Source organism: Hylobates moloch, unplaced genomic scaffold, assembly GCF_009828535.3.
Source record: "Hylobates moloch isolate HMO894 unplaced genomic scaffold, HMol_V3 SCAFFOLD_20, whole genome shotgun sequence".
NCBI classification, from domain to species: Eukaryota; Metazoa; Chordata; class Mammalia; order Primates; family Hylobatidae; genus Hylobates; species Hylobates moloch.
The window spans coordinates 50,475,362-50,492,128 of record NW_026652295.1 but is presented as its reverse complement, the minus strand read 5'-3'; the positions used below and the strand labels follow the sequence as shown (position 1 = coordinate 50,492,128).

Genomic DNA, 16,767 nt, shown 5'->3' with positions numbered 1-16,767 from the left:
AGAGAAAAATCTGCAAATGACCTCAGGGAATGCAGCTGAGGTCTTTTGTCTGCCCAGGGCAAGGACAACTCAGCCAGATTCTTTGGGCCTATAAAACTTTGTGACATTATTTGTAATTTAGTGTTTTTAAATGAATTTAGAAGTCAATCTCCCTATGCTCTTTATCAAGTCCCCTTTCCTGACATCTCCTATGACTCTCCTATGACACTTTCCTCCTCTCCCCACAATGTCTTCTCATCTGTCATAAATCTGCAGCCTATTTAACATGATCCTCCTTAAGCAGTGTTCACAGGATACTGGTCCCCAGTGACCTTCTGAGGCAGCCAAATAGATATGAAATCTTTTTGTGAATTTATGGAGAGCCTTGAAATTAATTGCTGTCATTTTTCTTCCTAGCAGAGCATGGAACTCTGGAGACTAAAGTGGTGTGGGAGTGGCCGCTCCCAACTAGACTCCACCCGCTTCAGAAGGCAGGAGTTGTCATAGTATTAAAACAGCTAACATACACATTAGGAGGTGGCCTTGAGAAGCTGAGCGGAGACCAGCTGGACTTTAATCAGGTTAGTATTGACCTTAAACATCTTCATAAATGTTCTTAGTCTACTTCACTAAGAAAAGCAAATTTAAATGTGTTAGAACATGCACATTCCTTCTATATGCAAGTTCTTTCTATTTGCCAGATTAAACATTACCCTGGGCTACCCTGCCAAAGCACTTATCCAATTAAAAAAAATTTTTGTGTGTGTAGTCATGATGTTTCGACTGTGTGGGAGAGTTTGGTTGCTTTGATAATTCTTCTTAAACAGCAGATTGGTGGGTTTCATAATTAGGATTGGTTATTTTATTGCCATAATCCTAGCTTGGTTTTCTTCATGCTTTTTGTTTGTTTGTTTTGAGACAGTCTCATTCTGTCACCCAGGCTGGAATGCAGTGATGTGACCATGTTTCACTGCAGCCTGAACATCTTGGGCTCAAGTGACCTTCCTGCCTCAGCCTCCCAAGTATCTGGGACTACAGGTGTGGAACACCAATCCTGGCTAATTTTTTTTAAATAGAGACTTTATTTAATTGTCCAGGCCAGTCCTGAACTCCTGAGCTCAAGCAATCTTCCCTCCTCAGCCTTCCGAAATGCTGGGATTATAAGTATGAGCCACCATGCCCAGCCCTAGTTTGTTTTTTAATTACTCTATACTACTGTATTCTAAAACAGCGAGCCTTATGAGGCAAATGGCAAAAAAAAAAAAAAAAAAAAAAAAGAAGATTGCTCTTGAGATATCTAGCCATGTTATATCCTATGAAGCACGGAGTGAACTTTGAGCAATGCACTACACTGTGCTTAAAGACTATGACAACTTCTCTGCTTCCCGGGAGCTCACAGTTTGAGGGGTGGGGGACATAAAAATGGTAACTTCTGCAGGGTGTAAATATTCAATAATAAGGCATAACAGGAAGAAACTAGTCTGAATGTCGAAGACCTAGGTTCTAATCCAGACTTTGACACTAAGTTGGCAAATTGCACATACTTTCTTTGGGGTTCAACGTATTCATTACAAACCTGGAGGAAGGGCTAGCTAGATCCCTTCTACCTCGATAATTTGGGAAGTCTTGAGGGGAGAACTAGATATATCAATAGAACATATAGTTTTTTTAAGGCACTTGAAGTCACCAAGTAGGTTGGAACATAATGCAAGTCAGTAGTGCCTGGAATAATTACCAACATAAAAATAAATAAATGAAAACAAAGGTCTTACACAGGAAAGCCTCAGAATCTCAGAGGGACCCTGTGAAGTCACCTTGGTGTTGGATCCGTCTAGTGCAAACAGAATTCACAGGTGGAAACAAGCCTGCTATGAAGAAGGAAGACACTCCTGTTGTCCAACCGTACATATACTAGTGTGCATTTTGCTTCTCTAGACTCATTCATTCATCCATTCATGCATTCATTCATTCATTTTAGAGAAACCAAGAGACTGTCACCATGGCAGGGAAGCCCAAGCTTCACTACTTCAACGGACGGGGCAGAATGGAGCCCATCCGGTGGCTCTTGGCTGCAGCTGGAGTGGAGGTATGTTCTGAGTTAGGTCATCTTAAGTTGGACCTAATTGATTGTATCAAAATATTTTAATAAGCCAAGAGACTTCCATACTAGATTACCTGTGAATATTTTGGCCTCAAATAAAAACATCCCCAGTTATTTTTTTTAAAATGGACAAATTTTACCAAATGAAATTTTAAAAATCTGTCCATCAAAGAGCACATGAAAAAGAACACATGAACAATTAAAATATATTTTGAAAAGAATCATCAACTAATCACAATGAGTGGACCTTATTTGCATTAGGATTTAAACAAATTATAAAATATAACTTATGACACATAACAATTAGGAACCTGAATATGGATTGAATGTTAGATAATATTAATTATTGTTAAATTTTTTAGTGTGATTTTGTGATGTTAGGTATGATGTTTCTGTTATGTTTCAGAGATACACACTGAAGTATTTAGGATGAGATAATATGATACCTCAGATTTGTTTCATATTATGACAGGGGAGGAGAGAAGCTGGGCATACAAATGAAAGACTGGCTTGGGTTGGTGATTATTGCAGCTGGATGATTGAAACAAAGAGGACTGTTGTATTTTATGTGTATTTTTTATATATATGAGAAATTTATACAATAAAATGCTAAGTACATGGAAACTAAATGTCATTAAACATAAACTATCAACCACAATGAGGTCAGGGAGGGAGTGGATTGTAACAAACTGCCTGTTAAAGGCTGAGTATATTCAGTCAGTGGTTATTTTGTTGTGCACATTTTAAGTGCCAGGTTCTGTCCTGAGGATTGGCAGTGAGCAAGGTAGACACAATTCTTGCCCTAAGGCAGACTATATACATGTCTACGAGGACTCAGATAAGAAAATACGTGGTTAAAATCAGGGGTGGGGGCTTCCAGAACACCCAACCGTTCCCCAGTGTTACCAGGCCATCCTCCCAGTGTTTGAGTAGGAGATGCTGGGAGGTGTCTGTGGGACTCCGCTAAGTGCTGCCCTCTAGAGGTGTCACTGAGAAAAACACTTCCCAATCCAGACCAGGGTCCGTCAGTAACTGCCTGAGGGTTTTCCTCCAGAGTTAAGTAATGGAAAAACTGAGAAGATGTTGTCCCTCGGGTGGCAGCAGAAAAGGAGGGTTTCAGGTGAGGTGGCGTCCTGTGAAGGGAACTTCTAGCGTGCCCCTTCAGCCTCAAAGCGCCGTGTGGACCTGAACCTCGGGACGGCACTTTCTCCATTGCTTCAGGAGGGCTTGGGACTTTAGCCTCACCCTTTCTCAAACCTATGAGGAAATAAGCACAGAAGAAATCCTCACACTGCCATTCCAGGTTGTTTTCTGTGTACAAATGAATACCCTGTTTCACTGTCATCCAGACATCAGCTCTGCAGCTCAGTGCCTTCTCTCCTGTGACGTTCCCTCCCTAATCATGGACATTTGTGAGATCGTGGGGAGGTGAAGTGAACTAAAAGACGGAGCAGGCCAGGAGCAGTGGGTCACACCTTTAATCCCAGCACTTTGGGAAGCCGATGGGGGAGGATTGCTTGAGCCCAGGAGTTCAAGATGAGTCTAGGCAACACAGCGAGACCCCAGCACTACAAAATAGAAATAAAAAATTAGCTGGATGTGATGGTGCATGCCTATAGTCCTAGCTACTCAGGTGGCCGAGGTGGGAGGGTTACTTGGGCCTGGTAGATGAAGGCTGCAATGAGCCATGATCACACCACTGTACTTAAGCCTGGGCGACAAAGTAAGACTCTGTCTCAAAAAAAAAAATAAAAATAAAAAAGAAGATTGAGCAGTTCTGACCCATGGTCAGACCCATGAGCGTGAGCATGGTCTGACCCATGCCTGTTTCTTGAGGGATCTAATCTAAATTTCCAAGCGGCCATGACCAGCTTCTTCTGTCTCCCCTGCCAAACTCAGAAATCTTATGTTCTCCAAATTACGTACCAGATGGGGGGCCATTCAAGGTCACAAGTCTGTAATGCTATGGAATGAACTAACAAGAACCCATTTACTGTTTCTGCTTCCAGTTTGAAGAGAAATTTATAGAATCTGCAGAAGATTTGGAAAAGTTAAGAAATGGTAAGATCAAGTCTCTAAGTGCCTCTGATGAGGGTATCTAGTAGAGAAGGTACAGCTGAAGATTGATTTTTTTTTTTTTTTTTTGAGACGGAGTCTTGCTGTGTCGCCCAGGCTGGAGTGCAGTAGCACGATCTCGGCTTACTGCAAGCTCCGCCTCCCGGGTTCACGCCATTCTCCTGCCTCAGCCTCCCAAGTAGCTGGGACTACAGGTGCCTGACACCACACCAGGCTAGTTTTTTTTTTTTTTTTTTGTATTTTTAGTAGAGACGGGGTTTCACCGTGTTAGCCAGGATGGTCTCGATCTCCTGACCTCGTGATCTGCCCGCCTCGGCCTCCCAAAGTGCTGGGATTACAGGCGTGAGCCACCGCGCCCGGCCACAGTTGAAGATTTTAACACCAGGTGATGCCTGTGTGTGTGTAGGGTGGTAGTTGTGGTGGTGGAGAGGGAGAAAGTGGTTAAAGTGGAAGGGATGTGGCTCCCTGAACAGGTCTGGCAACTCTCTCCAGGCTAAAAGGCCAGACCTCTCAGAGTATTTGCTAGAGGAACCATCCCCAGTGCCCTGAGAATGCCCTTTCCTTGTTTTCATGCTTGGGGCACCGTGAATGAGCTCTGGTCACCAGCTCAGGATCCCACACAGCCTTCCCCATCCAAGGACACACAAGAACATGAATAAGACGAAAAGGATAGAAATAGATGTGGCCATTACCTTGAGTTGTTTTCTTTCTTGAGTCATGTGATAAGGTCATATTGTAGTAATATTGTAGGCTTGGAAGAACACAGAAAGGGACCTCTACATAAAATCATGTCTCAGAACCTACTTTAAAGGCCATGAACACCACGAGACTTACCCTGGGAAGTTCTCGTTTTAAGTGACATCTCTCTGGCACTCCCGTTATAAACTGTCTCAGCTTTTTCCTAAAATATCATGAAGATAAATCAACGCAAGAAAAATACAAAGGACCTACTATGTACCTGGATGGGGAATAAAAACATAAATGAAATAACAGGCTAAAAGGTAAAAGGAATCAGTTCAGAAAAAGAACTACAGGCAGCTAAAATCAAAATACTATTTCATTTTGGAGGATAACAGGCAATAATTTCTTTTTCATTTTATAACCTCAGTCATTTCAACCATCATTTTTCTTCCTGAAATGGTGGGATTCATAGAAATTTCATGCTCCTTTTTTTTTCCTTCTTTCTAAAGATGGGAGTTTGATGTTCCAGCAAGTACCAATGGTTGAGATTGACGGGATGAAGCTGGTACAGACCAGAGCCATTCTCAACTACGTTGCCAGCAAATACAACCTCTATGGGAAAGACATAAAGGAGAGAGCCCTGTATGGTATATTTTCTGTTCTTCCATCCACAGAGAACACAGAGTGATTTAGGTCCTTCTTTGAGTGAGTGGGACCATGGCAGGGCATCATGACCAGGAGCAGGCTGGGTCTTGGGCGTGTATGCTGAGGTCCAGTATTGCAAAGTCCCATGGAGATGAGGGAACAGTGAACATGGGGAGGGTTCAGGGGAGGGTGATTCTAGAAGAGGATGCAGTCCATGGATCCAGCACCCTAACAGAGGTTTCCAAACACGGATGAACCATGAACTGAGGAGGATGGGGAATCATGATTCCAGGTGCTCAGGCCTTCAGAGGCTGGACTCCAGCCAACAGCTTAGGACAGGCATAGAATGTTTGAGATTCTGTAGATGAAGCCCTGGGGAGGGAAGACTGCAAAGAAGCTGAATCTCAAGTCCCAGTAATTCCAAGAATGATGACCAGGAACCCAAGTTACCAGCCAATTATATGGACTGGTCCACCTGAGCAGGGCTAGTAGAGGCTCGCACCCAGAACTCTGGGGTTACCTTGAAACATTGATTCAAGGCTGAAGCAGCTAGATTTATCGAATACCAGCAAAGCCATGGGGTCTCCTCACTGTTGCAATTGGGCTGCCTGATTCTAAACAACATCCTATGTGAAACTGTTGGCAGTTCTTCAAAAAGTTTAGTGTAGAGTTACCAATGACCCAGCAATTCCTCTACTAGGTATATACCAAAAGAATCAAAATACTTCCACACCAAATCTTGTACGTAAACGTACAGTGCAAATAACAGCAGTTTTCATGGTATTCAAAATGTAGAAACAGCCCAAATATCCATCAACCAATAAATGGAGGAACAAAGTGTGCCTTAGCCATGCAATGGAACAATATTTAGTCATGAAAAGAAATGAAGTATTGATGCATGCTACAAGAAAGTTGAGCCTTAAAGACATGTTACATAAAATAAATTAGACACAGAAGGCTACATATTTTAGGATTGTGTGTATGAAATGTCTAGAATATTCAAACCCATAAAGGCAGCAAGTAGACTAGTGGTTGCCTGAAGCTAAAGGGTTTGGGGTTTGGGGAAAATGAATACTCAATGGGTACAGATGTCCTTATTAGGGTGATAAAAATATTCTAGAATTAGAGTGTGATGATATTTGCAGAATTCTGTAAATGTACTAAAAGTGACTGAACAGTATAATTTAATAGGTGACAACTATAATATGTGACTATACATCAATGAAACTGTTGTTTTAAAAAGTACTGTGGAAAACCCAGTTAAACACAAAAGAAAAAAAGGTCTCCTAAAATATATCCTGGTTGTAACTGTATATAGAATTTCACCAAGGAAGGGGATCTTTACATGGATAGGGCTATAGAATTATGTTTCATGGGAGTAACTGGAAAAACTGCTAATATTGGGCATAGAAGTGGGCCTGGGAGATGTAAAATGATGAGACAGGACAAGGAACATGACTGAGATGGCTGTGCCAGGGACTCTCTTGGGATTACTCAGGAGGCAAGTCTTTGGCCATTTGACTCACACGAAGTTTATGCACAGAACAAACCACAATAGAGATGATAAATCCTGGCACAGCATCAGTGGGTACTGGCAGTGATTCCACCAATTTCTCTCATGACTGTGACTGTAGACAGGTCACTGATGCTCTTTGTACCTGTATTTGGTCATGTGCATAACAAAGATTTTAGAGATATATCTACCTTGATAAGTTGTTTTAAGAAATAAAAGGCAGCCAGCCATGGTGGCTCACGCCTATAATCCTAGCACTTTGGGAGGCCGAGGCGGGTGGATCACGTGAGGTCAGGGGTTGGAGACCAGCCTGGCCAACATGGTGAAACCCTATCTCTACTAAAAATACAAAAATTATCTGGGCGTATTGGCAGGCGTCTGTAATCCCAGCTACTCTGGAGGCTGAGGCAGGAGAATCACTTGAACCCTGGAGGCGAAGGTTGCAGTGAGCCAAGATTATGTAAGTTCACTCTGGCTTGGAAGAATGAGGGAAACTCCATCTTAAAAAAAAAAAAGAAAGAAAAAGAAAGAAAGAAGGAAATGTCAACATACATGCGAAAATCAGAGCATAATGACTAGAACATAAAAGGCACCCACTGGAGATGAATTACTTTGCCACCATCTGACCCTCTATTCTCTTAGGTTTTTATAAACCTACAAAATCTAAGGCAAGAGGCGTTTGATGCTTTGGCTGTTTTTGTCTTTCAGAATTGATATGTATACAGAAGGTATGGCAGATTTGAATGAAATGATCCTTCTTCTGCCCTTATGTCGACCTGAGGAAAAAGATGCCAAGATTGCCTTGATCAAAGAGAAAATAAAAAGTCGCTATTTCCCTGCCTTTGAAAAAGTAGGTGAAGCTCTTCAGCATTTTGGGGCACTGAGTTTAGAGGCCAGTGGAAAAATAGTGGCTGGGCATTCCTGGGGCACTGACCTTCACTTTCAGTGAGATTTCCTGAACACCAGTTCAGCTCTCTGACTCTCAAGGCATTTTATGAAAATTGACTTAAAGGAACAATGATATCACTTATCCCCAAGTTATAATTTTCCAGCAAAATTTCAATTTACCAGACCCCAGTATAGAATTCTCTATTCAACAATTTTATGTTCATAAGTAGAACATGAGCTGTGGAAGTCTCTGAACCACACTAGAGGTTGCTGTTGAGTCTGTGGAACACAGGCTTGGTCTGAAGATGAACGTGATGAAAGCGATCCATTAGAAACTATTCTGGCACCCTGTGTAGGAAGACAGGAGACCAATTTCCCAACCAGAGAATATTGTAGTGTTTCAGAGATGGATATTTCTTCAAAGGATAGTGACAGCGGGGTGGAGAGCAAGAATTTTTAAAACGCATTTTAAAGTAAGTTGCAGATGTCAGTGCAGTTCACTCCTAGACACTTCAGCTTGCAGATTATAACAGTGCAGGTTAGGAGTCAGAGCCGATATTGCAAGAAAGATGATGAATTCAAGTTCACTCTGTTAGATATGAGTTCTAAATTTCTTTTCAAAGAATTAATATGTCAGTATATTCAATTCTTTGCCTTCTACTTTTAAACGTAACTACCTCCTAAAGCAATCTTTTTCGATCACCTGTGCCGCCCTGACTCATTCCGATCACCTGCTCCATCCTAACTCATTCCGATTACCTGCTCCATCCTAACTCATTCCGATTACCTGCTACCCGCTCTGCCCTGACTCCCGCCAAAGCACTCACCCCGTCATTCTTTTTAAATTAGCCAATCAGAATTAGCTTAGCCTGTGTGGTCTAACCTTAGCAATAGGGGAACGACACAGCAGCAGGGGGAACGACACAGCAGCATGGGCCACGTGCATCAGGGATAAGAAACCCTTCCCCTCCTTTGTCCAAGTGTGCGCTCACCATTGTTCCATCTGTGAGGGCGCACCCTTCTATATAGAAGTACCTCGCTTGCTGACAATTAAAAAGAAAATTTTATGTTCAAGTGCTATTCTTTTTGCGTCACTGAAACTTCAACAACCCAGGTTTACTTCAGATCCCAGGGAGACAGAGCAGGAAATGAGGAAAGCAGACAAGGCATTTTATGAAGATAGACTTGGAGGAACAATGATACCACTTATACCCAAGTTATAATTTTCCAGCAAAATTTCAATTTACTAGACCCCAATATAGAATTCTCTATTCAAGAAAATTTTATGTTTGTAAGTCGAACGTGAGCTGTGGAAGGCTCTGAATCACACTAGAGGTTGCTGTTGAGTCTATAGAACATATGGAGAAATGAAGACTCTGAAATAGTCTACTCCTGGAGGAAGAGTGCTGTCATGAAGGTGAAGTCGCTGCCCCAGGGAGATTGGGGAGGGAGAGAGCAGATTGTAGAGCCACATCCTGAATGTCAAGGCTACACGCTGTGGGGTCTGGGGCAGACAAAACATGCAGTAGCAGGTGCTAAACCCCTGGCCCATGTGGAAAATGCAAGCAGGTGGATGGTGTGGATGCCACAGTGATGTGGAATGAGAAGACAAAATGAGAGCCTGAGCTGCAACCGAGGAGTGAGCAGAGCCACATTCTTGCTCCCTCACTCAATCAGGGAACATAAACAGAGGCCTGGACCTTCACACCATCCAGTTAGGCAACACTGGTGGGAATGTCAGGCTGGAAAGACTCAGGGAGAAGCAGAGGCCCCAGCCTGGGTGCGCATGTGTTCCTGATCTGATTCCTCAAATTCTCCAGGTGTTACAGAGCCATGGACAAGACTACCTTGTTGGCAACAAGCTGAGCCGGGCTGACATTAGCCTGGTGGAACTTCTCTACTATGTGGAAGAGCTTGACTCCAGCCTTATCTCCAGCTTCCCTCTGCTGAAGGTGACCCATTTCACAGCCCTCAGAGAGGCAGCCCCACATGTCCCATCTTGGGATCTAGTATCTGGGCCCTTGGACTGGCCATGTTCTGACCCCAGCCTTTTTCAGGCCTTCACTACCCCCAGGTCTCCAAAATGAGCTTCCAGACCCCAATTCTGAGGCATGAAAAGACTCTTGTTCTGGAAAGGAAATTTGTGGTGCATGCTACCCCATGAAAAGTATTTTCCTTTTATCATGGAAAGGACCCAGGGCCCAGCATCTTCCTCCCTCCCCCATTCCTCTGTGGTCTGTTCCTGAGTTCTGTGATTCCTTTTATCCCAGGACTGTCCTTGTGTTCCCACACTGAGTTGGTCTGAGCAGGGCCCTTTCCATTTGGTTCCTTCCTTAGGCTCTGGCCAGGGTGGCCAGCAGGAGCTGTCAGATAATTGTGTTCCTCTGTGCACAGCTCACCCAACACACTGCCCCCAACCCTGTATCTCTCACTGAGAAAACGTGGTCCCATGGTTTGAATTTAATATTTTCTATAACATTTTCTTTTCCAACTCATTTCTCCATATTTTCACTTCTGCTTAGAGACTGACCTGTGTTGATATCTCATGGGCACATTATTTTTTCTTGTCTTATACAAGAGTCACTAATCTACGGGATTAATATGTAAGGAGAAAGATAGGGATGACCGAACTGATTAAAACTTTAAGACATCTTTGGGGAAAATAAAGTGAGCTACATGTTATTCCTCTTATCTTCATTTCTCACTGAGTGTCTGTTTCTGCCTCCATGCTGGTGCTGATGGAGCAGCCTTGCTTGGTCTTTGGCAGGAGGGGTCAGATTCCCTGGGTGGTATTAATGGTGGTGGCAGGCCTTGGCTTCACTCTGAGGCTGTGCTTTGTGAATTACAGGCACTGAAAACCAGAATCAGCAACCTGCCCACGGTGAAGAAGTTTCTACAGCCTGGCAGCCCAAGGAAGCCTCCTGCAGATGCAAAAGCTTACGAAGAAGCCAGAAAGATTTTCAGGTTTTAATAAAGCAGCCATGGAGGTCAAGAACATGCAAGACCAATATTCTAAAGTTTTGCAACAATGAAATGCTTTACTTAAGTGTTGATTGTGCCTGTTGTAAAGCTAATGAACCCTTTCCAATTATATGCTAATTAAATAATAAAAACTCCTATTTGCCAACTTAGTTAAAATTTAAGCCTTTTCATTAGGATCTGATATGAATTCAGATTTCTAATCTCCTCCTAACCTGTCTCTTTCTTGAAATTAAAAATTTAGTAAAAATGGGAAATGTAGGTTATATGGTTTGACTTTTACCAAGAATTATCCTGTAACATTTGTCATACAATCTATTAAAATGTCAATGTAGAAATGCGCTCCTGATATTTTCAGGTATGCACGGGAGAAGAGTTACCATTCTGGGTAATGGCATAAAGACATTTTCTTCTTTTCCTGGACAGTCATTTTATTTCTGATAAAAGCGTTCTTTCTCCTGCATTTTCAAAACAACGATTCTGTCTGCCGTGGATCCCTCAGTTTTCTAGGTGAGGAAATATTGAAGAGCAAACAGACCCATCCTCTGCTCTCAGGCCACCCTGTTGTCCCTTACAGTGCCTGTGCTACTGGCTCATCCTCACTCTGCTCCTTAAGGCTCTGTGGGATCCTGGGCATGAACCTTCCCTCACTTCCCTCAGTGCCACTCAGGCCTGGACTGGCAAGATACAAATGGCATATGTGAATTACATACCAATAACTATATGCAAAATCACTTTTCCCTGGTGTGGCATTGTGGCAGAGTGCTTAGATTAGGAGTGCTTTCTAGTTTCAGCCCCTACTGGGCCTATAATGTTAATCCCCCTTAGGACACCTGGTCTTCCGCAATTTGAGTTCTCCTCTTAGAGGGAGCTTCCCCACAGTTGGCAGAGGTGGGTGAGAGAACAGATGGACACACAAGCTTCCTACCTGCAGCTTCACTTTGCTCTAGTCTCTTCCCCACTTACAACCAGAGTAGTTTTTCTGAAATGCAAATCTGAATATCACAGAATTCTGCAGTGAGTCCTGACTGCATATAAAATGCATCCCCACACCCATCCTCACTCCCTGATCTTCAGCCCAATTTACCCTCTGAGCATGGTGGGGCCTCTTGTCTTCCTGCCTGGGTGCATTTGCTAGCCCTGCCTGGCAAGCTCCTTCCCAGTGGCCACAATTAATTCTACCCCGTTGCTTCTCAGGAGCATTGGGCTGTTCTCTGTGCCCTCCACTCAGAGCCCCATTGACCCTCTAATAACACCTGAGGGCCACTGTGTCTGCTCCCCTGTGCTGTGAGCGCGGGTATGAGACACTTACTTGAACTAGAATGCTGAAGCTTTGATGAAACTAAGGAATTACTAGAATTTTAATATGATAAGAGAGTAGTGTGATTATGTTTCAACAGGTAGTCCTTCCTTTCTAGAGATAAATACTAGTATGTACAGAAGAAATGACATGCTGTCTGGAATTTGCTTCAAAAGAATCCCTTGGTAGTGGAGGGGAGTAAGTGGAAGTTTGTACTGTTTTCTTGTGGCTTCTGTCACAGATTCTTACAAACAAGGTGGCTCGAAACAACAGAAATTCTGAAGGCCAGAAGTCTGAAGTCAAGTTGTGAGGCCCACACTCCCCTGGAAGCGCTAGGGGACAATCCTTCTGCCTCTTACAGCTTCTGGGGGCTCTTGGCATTTCTGGACTTCTTGGATCTTGGCCACATCACTGTACTTTCTGCATGGGGCTTCCAGCACCTCACCCTCTTTGTGTCTGTGTTTTCTCTGTTGTGGGTACACTTCTCATTGGATTTAGGGCCTATTTAAATATACCAGGATGGTCTCATCTCAAGTTCCTTAACTTCATCTGCAAAGAGCTTTTTTCCAAATAAGGTCACATTTACAGGATCCAGGGGTTTGGATACGGACCTATCTTCTGTGGGGGCCAACATAACCCACTGCATGGTGTAGATGAAGAAAGGCTTTTGTCAATTGGTGAATCCAGGTCATGGGTACTTTCAACTTTGTTATATTATTCTGTCTACTTTTGTATTTGCTAGAATTCCTCCATGTAAATTTAAAAACTATCTTATTTTAGGAGCTCCTATGATGACCAGGTTTTGTGCCAGACAATGAGAACTGGAATCAAACAAGAAGAAGGCTTTCCCCTCAGGAGCTCAGGGTCTAGTGGGGAAGCTGATATTGAATACATCATGTCAAAACAGTGAAGGGAAAGAAGACACAGTAGCGAAAATACCATAGTAGGTGAAAGTAGTGCATTCCAGTCAGGACAATTACCATGTGCAAAGACCCAGAGGTCAGGAAGGGTAATCTGAGTGATGCAGAGAGGAAAAAGTATGCAAATAGGGTGGCTAGATTTGGCAGATAAAATACAAGACACCCAAGTAAATACGAAATTCAGATGAACAATCAATACTTTTTTTGTATAATCATGTTACCTACAGTGCTTGGGACATACCTATACTAAAAAGATATTGATTCTTTGCCTGAATTGCACATTTTCCTGGGTTCCCTGCATTTTATGTGGCAACCCAGTAAGAGAAGCCTTCCAGAGTGCCATCAGCCTGCCCTTCGGAGACATCCCCTCCCAGCTATGCTCCCAGCAGAGGTTTCTCATCTGCCTTAGTCCTGACATCCAAGTCATGAAAACTGAGCATCTTCAAAAAGCCAGTTTCTACTGACTTGTAAAGAGAGCAAAATCTGCTGAAATGTTTTGTTAAACTTTTATTGCCAACCTTGAAAAGGAACATATTAACCAGTTACCCTGTGATAAGAGGATGACTTGCCATTTTTCTTAGAATCTAGTAGGCAGTCCTGTGGCCCTGAAATGTGTGGGAGTGGCTTTTTGCTAGATTGCCTGTACCTCTTTCAATGGGAGGGAGCTGTGGAAAGGACCATCTAGCTTATAAACGCATCAGGACCTTAAATTAAGTTGTTGAACCACAAGCGTGACAGTTTTTAACAAACTAAGCACTGATCTTGTAAATCTTCTCATACTGCCTCAAACCCTCTCATCTAGGTCACTAGAAAAATACTTTTAAATGTATCTTTAACACAATAAAAACAAATCTGTTTAATACTCACATCAATGCCTTCTTTGTGTGCTTGGATGACAGTTTGAGTTGTGCATTCAGCTGCTTTTGGATACATTGTGTCAACTCAATAAACAGAAAGAGACTCTAAAATAAAAGATATTTATTTGGGAATAAAGTGTTCTAATGGGTATGTGTGTACCATAGTAAACCACGTATGTGCTTAGGGAGATAAAGGAAGACAAAGGTTTTTTAAGAAAAAAATGAAAAGGATTAAATAAATTTTTAAAATACTTATCATTCACTACAAACATCAATAACAAGGGTGATGTCAGGCCAAGTATGAACTGGCAGTTGCTGGTCAGACGTCCTTGCAGAAGTTTTTTGTATAATGTTGTGATAACCTTTGTGCAAGATTATGTTTTTTGTAACTTTTTTCTTATCTGACATAAAAGAATGAAACCCTTCTCTTCCTGGTTTTCCAGCTCTGTTTGTCAAGGTTTTCTTAACATTAGTAACTTCATTTTGTTTCTGATAATATTCACAGTCATTACAGAAATGTAAAAATGAAGAATTTATAAAACTAGGGCATGATATATAATAATAGGAAAAAAGTTAATGATCTAAGGTAAAAAAAAAGTGATGGTGCCATTTTAGATAATCTGAGAATATGAGCAGTGCCAGAGGAAACATAGGTGTTTGTGCCAAAGTTGCTTTCTCTAGACAAGTAGTCAACATACAATTGTTGCAAATGAAAATTTTGCAAGATCACAGACTTGGGATTCCCAATGACCAATGAAAGGGACATACATCTGCACAGTTCCATGCCTGCGGTTGTTTCTCCAAACCTCCACCTCCTGCTGAGGAAAGAGCCACCAATACCTACCAAATACAATTCTAATTTACAAACTTGATGGTAGATATCACACACATTCGTGCTTCCTTCAGGAAGTGCTCTGTGATTTGTTGCCGGGTGTTGACACCACTGACTTTTCAATATTACTTTAAGGTTGTTAATGCTCCAAAGGGCAGGCAAAATCTTTTGTGAGCCACTGTGTAGAACTTGCAGGTTAATGTAAGTCCGTAGAACTTTTAGTTTTATAAAGTAAGATGACCTAGACATATGATGAAAAAAATTAAGAAGAATGCCCTTCTTGTGAATTTTTACATTCCTGATTCAATGATTATTTGTTAATCCTTGTCCTTTGCCCAGCTGAACATTTGTCCGAAAACCCTGCTCTTTCCAAATTCCTCCTTCCTTACTCCTTCTGTGTCTACTTAGTGGATCAGTCCCATTTCTTTATTAATTCTGCTTAAACTGCAGAAAATTGAGTCTGATAATCAGGATTGGTTGACTCATTGTTGTGATTCTATTATTTAATTTTTCTATTTAATTTTTTTCTATATTATTTAACTTTCACATCAAGCAAGCTCAAAAGTGGAAATTGGAGAAATCTCTGTGACCACTAAAATGTATAGCAGCGCTATTTCTATTAGAATACATTAGTCTCTGAATGTCAGGAAAACTAGAATCTAATTTAGGCTTTGCTACTATTTAGCTGAATGACAAGTCACATTCTCTATCTGGGGTTCAACCAACTCATGACAAACCTAGAAAATAGCTAAGAAAAAGTCTCTCACCCTTGGCACCCCTTGGGTTGGGGAATTATTTGTGCGCAGGGGCCGCCTTGTTCATGAGAGGGCATTTCAAGGCATCACTGGCTTCTACCTACCTGATCTTGTAGCACTACGTACCCCTAAGTTGTGAAAACCAAATATGTCTGCAGCATTGCTGAATGGGATAGGGGAGTAAAATCTCTCCTGGTTGAGAATCACTTGACTACATGACTTCTCAAAGTGTTAAAAGTCAAAAGTCCTGATAGGAGAACTACATAGTCATTCGAGCATACAACTAGTTTTTAAGAAGCACCGAAAGGCATCTGACTAGAATGTATGATGTCATTAGAGTATAAGAGTCGACGATGGCCTGGAATAAATGTTTAATATTGAGGGGTGGGAGATGTTATAAAAGGAAGACCAGGAATTTCAGTGAGATCCTCTTTTTGGATCCAGATCTGAGAGCTATGTAAGCTATAAAAGAATTCACAGGAAAGAAATATAGCACTCATGTGAGAAGATACTGAAATGAGAGTTGCAAGAGATTACAGAGAGCAATGTTTAAATACAGATGAGTGATCCTACTTTGAAGGGTAGGAAAGCAGACATTTGGGAGGTACAAAATCCACTGAACCCGCAGATTGAGATGCTACTATGGAAATAAGGAGCCCACCTGGGCAGAAGAGACAGGGTCCTCAGCTTTTTCTGAGTCTGGCAGCCTTCTCCCCTTGCTCTGATTTGCTTGGCTAAGAGAATTATGATTCCAGGAACCCAGTAAAGTGAAGTCACTGCTGAGCACATTCTGCTCCATTAGTTGTCCACAAGCCTGTTCTTCTTTTTTCTTTTCTCTTTTTTTCTTTTCTTTTTTTTTTTTTTTTTTTTTTTGGTGACAGAGTCTTGCTTTGTCACCCAGGGTGGGGTACAGTGGCATGATCTAGGCTCACTTTAATCTCCACCTCCTGGATTCAAGTGATTCTCCCACTTCACCCTCCCTAGTAGCTGGGACTACAGGCACATGCCACCATGCCAGGTAATTTTTTTTTTTTTTTTTTTTTTTGGCATTTTTGGTAGAGATGAGGTTTCACCATGTTGCCCAGGCTGGTCTTGAACTCCTGGGCTCAAGTGATCACCTGTCTCGGCCTCTGAAAGTGCTGGGATTAGAGGCATGAGCCACCACACCCAGCCCCACAAGGCTATTTTTCTGACTAGATTTAAACCCTTTAGAGCAAGGACCAAATCAGACCAAATATTTT

At 42.1% G+C, this 16,767-nt stretch overlaps 1 protein-coding gene across 1 annotated transcript; it reads left to right on the top strand.

Moving 5' to 3' along the window:
• The first annotated feature begins 446 nt into the window (after positions 1–446).
• LOC116460501 (glutathione S-transferase A3) lies at positions 447–11,206 on the top strand. The gene is made up of 7 exons (XM_032141751.2): positions 447–560; positions 1,958–2,065; positions 4,090–4,141; positions 5,347–5,479; positions 7,704–7,845; positions 9,704–9,835; positions 10,732–11,206. The coding sequence occupies exons 2-7, from the start codon at positions 1,979–1,981 to the stop codon at positions 10,852–10,854; spliced, it is 669 nt and encodes a 222-aa protein (XP_031997642.1). The 5' UTR covers positions 447–560; positions 1,958–1,978; the 3' UTR covers positions 10,855–11,206.
• Positions 11,207–16,767: the final 5,561 nt, after the last annotated feature.